The following is a 12,355-nucleotide window of genomic DNA, read 5'->3' on the forward strand; positions in this document are numbered from 1 at the left end:
AGAGATAGGTAATAAGAGTGAAAGCCTTTGATCTAGGCCATGAAATTTAATCTAACCCTGCTTAAGTTTTATGTATGTTGGGGAAAGGATTTTTTTAATTTTCTTTTTTTAAGTCACAGGCAGATAACCGTTCAACTCCAAATGGAAAACACTGTTGGAATTAGCTGCCATTTCGTAAGCTGCCTTTCCTCCTGGAAACCATTTACATCTCAGAATTCTGTCTTAGGCCAAATGAAGTTAGTTGGAAATCTCAGGGAAATTCTGAGGAGGCAGATGTCCACGTCACAGAATTATTATCCTAACGTGCTTGAGTGTTAGCAGTCTCAGCAGACATGGTGTTGGGTTTGTTTTCATTCCTCTGTCTTAGGAAGAAACCTATGCTGGGAGACTTGAATTACTTCTAAATCTGTTAGATGGAGGTTGGCTATTTCAATTTCATTAACTTTCAATCTCACGTCTCTGATTTTCTAGATAAAAAAAAGGAAATATGTGCCATCAGTTTTGATAATTACTGAACTTGCTTATGCCTTGAAAAGGATAAGTCTGACTGTGTCAACTAGGAAGGTGTGTCCAGTATTGCCCAGTTTTAAGCCCACAAGAAATCTTACCACCTATCGTAGGAGAAGCAGGCATGCTCAAGTCATTGTTAAGCAACATTTTGGTAATAGAATGTTTTGCATTTCCATCTGCTATTGAACAGGCAGGATAGGCTAAATGAAATAAAGATAAAATTAGGGTGGTGGAAGGAAGCTGGATCTTAGACATGCATATACCTTGTAAATTTAGGATAAATTAAATAGATAACTGCAGGTCTTAGTGAAAGAAGGAAAGAAAGGAAGAAAGGAAGAAAGAAAGAAGAAAGAAAGGAAGGAAGGAAGGAAGGAAGGAAGAAAGAAAGAAAGAAAGAAAGAAAGAAAGAAAGAAAGAAAGAAAGAAAGAAAGAAAGAAAGAAAGAAAGAAAGATTGTTGATATTTCCAAATGTCTTTGGGGAGTGTTGAAACAAGACTTTATTTTGAGTTTGAACTTGTTCCATGATATTGTGCTGTTCAAAAGTGGTTCTGTATCTACAAACAAAATGCTTGCTACTGCAGGTCACAGAAACAGAAATTACGTTAATGGTTGGGGAGACAATACAATGTAGTCAGTTAATGAAAGAGCTTGATCTGTGCAGAAAATTATTTTGAGCAGATACACACATATATAGAAAGCAAGATTAATTTAGAGACCTTTGTCATTAAAGCAGATTTTTGTATGGTTTTGTGTGGGATTTAAGGGGGATTAAATGTTTGACATCACTTTGCTGCACAGGCTATGTTGAAGAGGTTAGCGAGCGGGTGATGGAGAATTCAAATATGCGCCTGTGCTGAAAGAATGGGAGCAATGGATCAAACTGCAGCCTGGCCAAATCAATTGTTGTATGTACTACGTTTCTAAAAGCAAGGTGCTTCTGGTTTGTCAGCAGATGCTGCAGGGATGTAGAGCTGAAGGGATTTTTATGAATTGCCAAAATAGGAAGGAAACTCGGTGAGGACATCAGAACTGGGATGTACCTGTCTTCTGTCTTCAGAGATGCCTTGCTTCATGTGCATCTTTTGTATGCTATGCTGTTTCTGAGCAGTAAAACCACGAAAAATAAAAACTCATCAGGGTGGACTGGCTGATCAGGTGCATTTTGCTTTTGGAAGAGATGGTCCTGGTCATGAGACTTCTATTCCTTACCTGCCTGTGGCCAACAGCAGTGCTACACAGTTCTCAAAGTCAGCATCGCCATCTTCATCAACGGCAACAATTCTCATTCTTAAGAAAGCATAACAGGTAAGCAATATACTCTCTCTGTCAGTGTTCATCTGAATACATTTCATGCTGTCAGCAACCTTTCAATGTACCCTTTTTGTTCACTGCCCTGTTTTGCCAGTTTCTGGGTTTATAGTGCACATAGTATTGACAGGGTGTTCTCAAAACAGAAATGGTGAACTGTTAATTAGTTTTCATAACCAGATATTTCATATTGTGACTTCATGAATGCTGTATATATATTCAGATATGTATGCACTCACACCCACACACAGTTCTTTTCACTTGTGTAATACCAGCCTACTATTGTGATGCCAGACTCCTATTGCCAAGTGTGTATACCAACTACCAATATGTACAAAGTATTCTTGCCGTCTCACTCGCATTACAAGTAGCAGAAATGCTTTCCAAAGTTTCTTGCCAATGTTATAAAGGGACATCCATTACCTAAACAGCAGAGCAACTGCATTATCAATATACAGAAGACATTTTCATGGCACTAAATGAGGTGAAGTTTACCTTATTTGGAGTAATGACACAGTGTGTTCCCTTTCTGGAATAGGCTTTAGACATTGAAAATAGTATCTGTTCTTAGTCTTTCCAGTCAAGTAACTGGATTCAAATGAATAACAGTACAAAGGTTTTTACATGTAAGTTTCTATGCAAACTGTTAGTGCCCATAAATGCCACAAATTTCATATCTGCCATGGGAGGTCTCTGAACATGTTTCCAGATTAATCTAATAGTATGTGAAGAGATCAATGACTGCCAGTGATAATCCAAGCAAAATCTCTCTTTGTAATTGTAATAAGTAGCTCTATTTAAGGAAGGAGAAAAGATACAACTGTTACTTTTATCTGTGTACTTGATCCCCCTATTCAAATGAGCAAGTGAGCTCATATTCTATTCATACAAAGTCACATATTGAGGAAAAGTAACATAAGTGGACTCTTCTGATGTGTTTAAACTGTATTTTTTTTCAAATTACATTCTTTGTAGCAGACGTACAGCTGTTTACCTTCCAAATTACTTCTTATGTGATAATCCAGCAGTGACATATCTCTGAATCCCTTTATGTCTTGATATAATCACATTTAAGCAATGCAAGGCAACAGAACATATCCCATTGACACAATGGAGGTGCCTGGAGGTGCTATGTCACTCGGTACTTCTTGATTTCAATTTGAGGTCATAGGTTCAAGTTTGGTCTAGGACAAAAAGCTCAGGAAAAGAGTGACTGTTCAGCAGACTGTTTCAAACTCACTGACAGTTTTGGAGTGAGTGTTGATACATGATTATTTGGAACAACAAAACAAAATAAACAGAACTAGCCTTAATATCAACATAAGGTTATTCTGGTGTTTGCTAGTCTCAGGAATCAGTTAAGAATCAAATAGAAATAGAATAAAATATCATCTTCTTATTGCTGTAGTGATAAGGAAAGTCTGTTTTAAGCCTAGATGATACATTTTTGTGAGTGAGAGGAGTTGATCCATCACTGACATAAAAAAAATCACAAAGTAGGTGGTAGGAGAGCATATTTTGTGGGATCCTACTGGACATCCTTTGCTGACCTCTTGCCACAGGACAGCAATAACAATATTAGCACAGTGTTCTTTCCATCTTCATAGATCTTTACTAATGCGTACAAATGGATCCACACAACAGTCCTATGAGACAGGCAGAAGTGCATTAATGTAAAGGAGGACTAGAAACAAGTAGGAATGCCAGGATTGCATTATCAGCCAATGTAGCAGTTTTCTTTACACAAGGCAATGCTTTGTCCTTCTATGTCTCCATTTCCTATGTCCTAGTAATTTGGAACTGGGAAGAAAACTGCAGAATTGGAGCCACAGAAGATCCCAAAGCTTTACAGCTGCAAATCAGCTTTTCTGTGGAAAGGATCCAAATATGCTTAATTTCTCTTTGTTTGAATCTCTGGCTTTTTTCTAAAGGCAGAATTATCCTCCAGTACATTGCATCAGGGTCTGACTTTCCACCAGCCTCTCTTTCTTTCTGGGGAAAAACCTTTCAGCCAGCACTAGGGTTATTAGGGACACAGCTGACAGATGGCCTTGGTTAAATGGGTGGCCTTTTAAAAAGAATCACATGTGAAAATGTTACTTAACCTACAAGTTCCACTGTTTTAATAGAGTAACCCAATTCTCCCTCCAAAGCTATTTGTCTGCATTCTCTTGTAAAGAAGATTTTAAAGCATTAACCAAAAGTACATGAGAAAGAGATTATTCTCATGGTCCATTTTGGACCTCAAAGAACAAAACATTTGACTGTCTAAATATTAGGCTTTTTGACAGTACATGTTGCCAATGTTGTTGAACACTTAAAAATGCATTTTTCTATCAGAGACAGGACTGTGCAATTTTGACTGTTACATTTACCTGGGCTTCAAAATTTTATGTGTTAAACCGTGTAAGAAATCCCTCTGCTGTATAACTCCATAGACTCTCCTGGGAAAAAGGTTTCTGTAACTTCTGCCTTTTGAGTACCTTTGATTTGGTATTAGAGTACCTTGGGGACATAGCACTGTAAAGAAGCTTATTACCATTAAATCTAGGGCATTGTTTTAATAAAAGGGTCTTTCAGACTATTACTTTCATAAGTTTAACTAAGTTTCACTTTGAATATGATGAGAATTCTTTTTCCAGGACACTAAATTAGTGTAACTGAAACCAAATCCTCTCTGATATCCTTCCTGAGACATATGTTTCAGATTTTTCAAAATCTGTCATGATGAGGGTGGTGCTGGAAATGTGTTTATATCTTCCCTTCAGCCTTCCTCAAGTTCCTTACCAAGAACTTTTACCGTATCATTAGTTAATGCAGGGTATTAAAACCACGCAGAATCTTACCAAAGATCCATGTGCTATAGTGATGTGTTTCCAACTCCCACCCATCCAGTCACTGAATTTCCCTCAGAGGCTTCCTGAATTGGATATAATGTCTGCAGATTTAGTGACCTTCAGTGGATTTCTTCTATATTAACTTGTCCAATTCCTCCTTGAACAAAGACAAACTTTTTATAACCTGTAAATTAAAGATGACCAGATGGGATGCTGACCACATCACTGCCATGAATGCCGCTGGTTAAGGAACTACACTGATGGCATTTTGTGGTTAAGCACTTTAACCAAAAACCATGCAAATACTCTTAAGCAGACTTTTGACCTTTCATTCACCGTTAGATGTTCAAGGTTAGGTAGGAATAGCTAAATTTGTCTTTAAAAGCCTATCACGTATTTGTCCACTATTAAAGAATTCTCTTGCTTGGGCTTTGTAGGCAGTATGTAACTGCTCTTTGAGAGCCTTGTCAAATATCAAGGCATCCAGCCATGAGTTCACATAACAACATCTGGTAAAGCGTCCGAAGAGTATAACTCATATATTTTCATCCAAAGAGCTATTGCTTCCATTAACTTCCTATATAAGCACCAGCAGGGGTGTCTTCCTTTCGTGATCTGAAACACTTCAAGTGCTTTATATGACCTCCTTTGGAATTTAATTATAGATTACCATTTCATTTGCATAATGTAAAATATTGCCCAGGATACAGTTGTGGAAAGCAGAGCTATTTTAATTGGAAGCTGTAGTTTCTCTAGCGTGTGCCTCACTGAGAAGAGCAAACTCGTATATATCATTGCCCAGATCTATGCCAATTCCAAGCCATCTGTCAGAGTTCTATTTATTACAACTACCCCAGGTAGGTAAAGAGAGATTTCTTTTCCTTAGCTGCATGTGTCTGCTGATATATGTGTCTGCTGATGATTTCACTGAAATTTCTCCACTGAAAGGGCTGTCAAGCACTGGAACGGGCTGCCGAGGGAAGGGATTGAATCATCATCCCTGGAAGTATTCAAAAAACCTGTAGATGTGGGGCTTGGGGATGTGGTTTAGTAGTGGACTTGGCAGTGTTAGGTTAATGGTTAGTGTCAGTGATCTTTTCAAACCAAAATGATTCTGTGATTCCATGTGGCCCTGTCCTCTCACACCACACAGCTTGACGTCAGCCATACAGTGAATGTGCAGAATCAATGACAGCGTTTAGACTCCTAGATTATGGTGCACTGAAAAAAGCTGTGTGGTAATGAGACCAGGATGCTAGGCCACCCAAATGTAATCCATATCTTTGCTGTGTTTCTGTGAGAATGAAAAGTATATCTTGACTGACCTGGAGAAGATTTTGTTTTTTGAGACCTAGGCTAGTTGGGTCTGGCTATTCTGCTTTTTAGTGGAATTGCTGCCATGTGAAAGAGCACTCAAGAAAACAGCTGCTGCTGATTTCACAGTGCTATAGGGCTCATCAATAGTTAGATATGGGGCTAGGATTTCTTGGGAGTAAGCAAATACATACATGTGATTCTCTCTGAATGGTCAGTTAAATAACTAATGCTGCAGTGAGGACAATTTTGTACTGTAACTCTTAGCCATTGAGCTAATTGGAGTCCAGATGCTAATGTTAAAGGAATATCTGCTGGAAAACTCTTCCTGAGTGGGAGAAACAGTCAAGGAGGAGAAAAAATGGGAAGCAGAATTGTATTACTTTTTAATGATTTTAGAAATTTTTATTGAATTTGTCTTAATTCTGGTGTATTTACAATGTTGTTACCAATGTCCATGAAATTAATTCCAAGTACCATCTATCTCTGCATGTAAGCCTATTTTTCTTTACCATTAAAAAGAACATATTCTGTCAGAGGAAGGTATTGAAGAAAAGATGTAGTGAGTTTGCAATGAATGTACTATTCTGACCCCTGCAAGACCTTGCCTACTTTGAACAGCAGCAAGAAATAATTCTAGCTACTCCCCGATTTGTATATAAAACATCAAGTGGAAAAGCCTGTTCAAATATGTTGGCACAAAAGATGGTTTTCATCTAGGCAGCATTTTGGCTTATTTTGTCCACATCCAGACAAAAACAGAAGCAATATCAAAATCCCAGAACATCTCTTCTCAGTGGCACATTAAGAAAAAAATTCCTGCCCTGGTGTTTTGTCTCTTGTGGCTAGGGAAAGTCTTCCTCAATCACATACTTATTTTTAGTAAGAGATTTTAGCAGATGTATCAGAGTTTTAGCCTGCTTCTTCCAGTGAAATCATCAGAGCATCAAACAGGTATTTTCCTCAGGACATCCGATGACAAATAACCTAATGCTTCCAAACTGTATTAGCTATGCCACGGCATTCTGAACACAATTCATCATTTTCTCTTGTACCAGTTTCCAAGCAGCAGAATTTTCTTGTATACCTATTGCAGAGCATTGCAGGTGTTCATTTCTGCTGCCCATTCTGCTCTGTGGTGACTAATTACCTGAAGCATGGGACTTAGTTTTGGCATCCACATAATTCTCATACTTAGAAAGCTACAGAACATATTTGAAATGCCTGATGGGCATTCTGATTGCTCAGATAATTTGGTTCAGACGACACTGACAGAGGCATTCAAGAATACTAAGATGAATCAATTTGTTCTAGCCTAACAGATTCGAGTAGCCCATCAGCCACCTCAGGATTCCTGTAACAGAGCATTTAAAAGAAGTAATTCCTTGGGCTTCTTCATTATTAAGAGAAAAGGGAGGAAAGGAGAAAAAATAGAAACAAATAGAGACACATACCTTATCATATGATATTCCAAAACTTGTGTTAAACTGTGTTTGACTACAGGGCAAATCTTCCAAACAGATTTCTATCATTCAGTCTAAAGAACTAGAGTTGCTGGCAGCAAAATCCCAGAGAATCACAGAAGACATGAAAGAAATAATGTCTTGGGAGAGTCCCTTGCCTGTGGCAAAGCAGCTGTATTTAAAAAAGTCATTCCTTTAGATATATGTCTAACCTGCTCTTAAATGGCTGGAGTAAAAGGAATCCCAGAACCTGCACAAGCAATATGTTCCCATGTTTCACTACTCTCATCATGAGAAAGGTGTTCCTAATGTGTAACATCGATCTCCTTTGTTGCCACTGCTTATTCTCCACTCTGTGGAGTGGCCATGTAGCAAAGGGCCCTGTAACAGCTCCTCATGCATTCTGAAGACGGTGATGTGTTCCCTCAATCTTCTTCCTCTAAATTAAACTACACAGGTTCTCACAATCTTCCCATGTTTTTCCTCAAATGAGAGCCTAAAGCCAGGCATAATTCTGAAGCTAGGGTATAGCTAGTTCTGTTATTACTTGGAACCAGCCACTTAAAGCAGGACACGCAACAGGGAGTGGAAACTTAAGGAGACATAGCATTTGCCTTATAGCAGAAACAAACAATGTAATGGATTCTTTCTAAAGCCCATTTTCCCCAGCTGCCAAATCTGACTGTAGATCTTGTTTGTGTTTTAACACAATACATTTGTCCTATGAACCAGACCCCCTCTGCTGTCTGTGCTATGGTTTCTGTTTATAGGCAAAACAAAAGAGGAGTCTGCATTGTGATGGGCCTCTGCTGTTCACTTTAAATGTAGGCCCAGCACATGATATTTCTGTCTGGAGAGCTCAAGTCCGTTCTTAGGGATGTGAACTTCCCAGTGGAGTTTCGGATGCTGTGCAGAACATTCTGTGAAGGGAAGAAAGTTAGCAACAGTCACTAGAAAGAAGTACAGGATTTGTGGTATCCTACTTAGAGCAGGTTCATCTGTGTTACCATGGTGCTACACAGAGGCTCAGTTATGGTTGGCATAGAGAAAAATGCAAAGACAGGACTCCTGATGCAAAAAAATGCTCTGAGCAGCAAACAAAGGGATGAACTAATGAGTAACTTGGTCACATCTGAGTGATGTTTAAGAGCATCTCAAAATATATGTCTCTGTATCTCAGATTGTCAGTTTCTAAGTCCTGAAAAATTATTGATTCATTTGAGCTCTGAGGAAAATAGAAGACTATATTTTTTATTATAATTGTTTCCATAATATAGATAATGCATGAAGTGGTTTAGAACCGTGGATACATGGTGTTATTTCCAAGTCTGAGCTGCAAATCGTTATGTGAATAGTAACACTTCTTCAAACAGCTATAATCTGTTACATAATGGTAGAGACAATCTCTGAAAGGAACAGAAGGAGAGCTTCCTGGGGCTTTTTATACATATAGTTGGTGTTCCTCATGGATCTGGGCACTCCCATACCTGACCTACCTATCTTTTCCAGTACCTCTTTCTCCAACTTTATTAGCACAGTTGTTTCCCCTCGCATACCAGATTCAACTGTCCAGTATTCTTAGGTCTCTGCTTCATTTAACTAGCACTCTGAATGTCATGCAGGAAAAAAAAAGAAAAAGTTTCTTACTTTCTCTTTTTTAAACATAGCAAACGAGAAATTAAAATGAGGAAACTTGACAGCACCAAAGTACGGCCACTTAAATCTGAGCAACTTCTTCACATAGAGGACCATGACTTTGCACTGAGACCTGGATTTGGAGGTAAGCAGTACATACCTGCACTATGCTGGTTAATAGTTTATCCGCTCTGGAAGTTTACTTAAACTCTCTCCAGCAGTGTCACCTAAAATTGAATGACAGACTTAATTGCAGCTCGCCTCTTTTTATTGTACTTCAGGAAAGAAAGAAGAAACCCAGAAATACTTGAAAGCAAGGGACTTTTTCTGTGTTCAACATATCAATAGGTGAAACTGTTCAAAATGGTCTCCTTTTCAGAACTTATTTTAAGAAACTATATCAGAATAAGATTCTTTGAGAACAGTGATAAAGTGTCCCTGTACACTGCATAGTCTAGTAGCAATTATCAAATTACTTAGTCATCAAATTTGTTTTGAGAGACTGAAATGAACCATCATTTCCTAAATCTGTTCACTTTCTACAAGATTTAAGGACTACCCACAGGCTTTCCGTTTATTACTGTGTTGTTTCTGGTTTGGCACTATGATGATTATTTCTTCATTTAACTAAGCTGCATGTGGATAAAGGGGATATTCAATGGGATATTCACAGTTTGGATTCAGTTTTGCCACTCCTTCATAAAAGCTAAAATGAGACAACTGTCCCACTAATTAGCTTTGTCTGAGCCTTTGTATCACCATTTCCATATTCATGATTCATGAAGAGACTGAACTGCTCTGGATTATGAAGTCTAAAGAAAATATATGAGGACCAACAATCAGCTATATAAGCAAACATAAATCTGTCAGGCTTGGTGAAGTTTGTGGAGCTATTTTTGTTGACACCAGCTGCTGGAACTTGGGGCCTGGCAAACATGATAGGAGTGTCCTATCTAGACCTGGGGTAAGGGAAGCCACTCTGAAAGAACTGGGAGAATGTGAAAGTGTTTCTTGTTACCCTACAAATTCTGTCTTGTTAGGGACCAAAAATCTTGTGTGGTTTTGAACAATAGCTGAGATACATCTGGGTCTGACAACAAAAGTTAGGATTATCTTTTGCCTAATACTTGTCTAGTTTGATATCTGTTAGTCTGGATATCTTCTTGTTACCACCTGCTCTGCCACACAAGGAATTTAAATTTTTGAGAGTGGCATTTCAGAAAGGAAGCAGCATTTCCATGAAAGCAAACAACAGTTTGGGATGTACTCTTCAGCTGGATCATCCCAGAAAGTAATACTTATGATGCATATAAAATCAGCTTTCAGAATCTACCCTGCGATCTGGCAGTTGTTATTTTCCACAGGCACTGAGGATTTTTAACACACCACAAGTCTGTACCAGGCTTTTTCCTCTTGTTCTTTTATTTTCAGATGACTGGTCATAGACCCCATTCAATTCCTATTGAAGCCAGCTGTAGCTTTTCCACTGACTTCATTGCACAGGCCTCTCAATAATCACATTGCCACGGGTATGTTTTCAGCTGTAGTCCTGTCTTTCCGAAATAGCTCTCAGCAGAAGAGTGCATCAGCTTTTCTTCTCTTCCATCATCCACTTGCCATAGTGGCATGGGAGGCACTTTTTTTCAGTTACTTCCAACAGTCCACACACTTCCATATTTTCAGAACCCTCTTAATATATGGAATATTTATGTGTGAATCTCTCTAAGACTAAAGCGTAGATCCATTAACAGGTTTATGGACAGCATAACAAAAAAACCCTCAGCAAAATGAATGTTGGTCTCAAATTTATACATTATTCCTATCCTACCATTGATTTCAGTGATGTTACAATAACAAAGAATGGTTTGTTTTTTGCAAGAGGCAGGTTATTAAGGCAGCAGCAGAGAGTACACAAGTGTGACCTCATCAGAGGACAAAATTCACTAACTGAAACATGACTCTGAATAATGTACTCAGAATGGTTGTATGACAGTAGAGACAGAGTGTGGGTTTTCTCCAAAGAATGCTGATGTTTAACTGTGCAGCAGATGGAAACTGAACTAGAGGAGAAGGTGAAAGTAGAGATACCATTGCTACGGTGATCACCATGGCAGTTATGAGATAGCCCTTACTTAGAACACTGTGGCTTTATGCATTTCAAGCAGGTGAAATTTTTGGGTTGTTTTTAGTAAATCTAATGAAGCATTTCAGTACTGATTCATGAAGGGCTTGTATTTGTCACATGCCATGGTGCATGATTTATTCAGCTCTGCACAATGCATCAATTCACAATTACTGATGGGAGGAAAATAAACCAGGTCAAAATAGCTGGGTGAAAACCATCAATTTAAAAATTACTCTTTACCTTTAGAAGAGGGACAATTTTTTGCATTCTCCTATAGTCCATTGTGATTTTGTTGATTTGGCTCCCCTGTATCCCTTTCCCTGAGAAAGTCAGTTGTCCTTTGCACCAGTTTGGGAGCAGAAGCAGCTGGAAAATTCATGCTGTTTTGAAGCTGCTGGAGATCACTCATTTCAGAGAACTCTTAAATCTAAATCTGGCTTGTTTGATTTCATTTAGCCCCACACATGCAAAGTAAATAAAGCAGCCTACAGGACCAGTTGTTAGTATTTATAATTAAGTAACAAATCAAAAACAAAAGCAGAGTGGGCACATGGTAAATTTGCTTTGTAAACTGAGTGAACATGCACAGGAAAAAAACCTAGGGGAAATAAATATAAAACTGTTGGCTACTGATGCTACCAGCTGCAGTGTTACTGGAAATTATTGTGACTTCGTTCACATGACTAGTTGCTTTCACATGGAAGTTCATCATTTGTCTGTGGAGGTAAGAGATCCTATTTTTCACCAAATGGACACGACTCTGCTGTAATTTATGTGAGGGTATTTTGACATTCTTCTGTTGATTGCAATGCCATTCCGACTGCACATTCAGAATTTGACTCTCTGATACTGTTGATTTCAAAATTTATTTCAAATTGTTAATTTATTAACAGGTTAAGAGATCAAAGTCTAAGAAGCATACTGTGTCAAGATGAAGCAAAACCACCAAGCTGCTAGCAAGTTGTTTCTATATTTTTGCTATAGAAGTGTGACTCTGTCTGGAGTTCATTATACAGTGAGGATGAGTGAAGCAAACTGATAATTCAGTATGCCCAAACGTTCTTTAAACAACTAAACTTACATTGTTACATTGCTCTGCTTTCCTAAGCTGGGCTCTTGCACTGTTGCTTGAGGGGAAAGTGTGAGGTTTTTTTCCCTTTCT

The 12,355-nt window shown here is 38.4% G+C and overlaps 1 protein-coding gene across 1 annotated transcript in view; it reads left to right on the forward strand.

Moving 5' to 3' along the window:
- Positions 1 to 1,688: 1,688 nt before the first annotated feature.
- GABRR3 (gamma-aminobutyric acid type A receptor subunit rho3) overlaps positions 1,689 to 12,355 on the forward strand; it is a 29,389-nt gene continuing 18,722 nt past the window's right edge. Inside the window, exons 1-2 of the mRNA XM_010208252.2 lie at positions 1,689 to 1,816; positions 9,101 to 9,213. Coding sequence (XP_010206554.1) covers positions 1,689 to 1,816; positions 9,101 to 9,213 — 241 coding nt within the window. The remainder of the gene's footprint in view (positions 1,817 to 9,100; positions 9,214 to 12,355) is intronic.

This window comes from Colius striatus, chromosome 1 (genome assembly GCF_028858725.1).
Source record: "Colius striatus isolate bColStr4 chromosome 1, bColStr4.1.hap1, whole genome shotgun sequence".
Classification (NCBI taxonomy): Eukaryota; Metazoa; Chordata; class Aves; order Coliiformes; family Coliidae; genus Colius; species Colius striatus.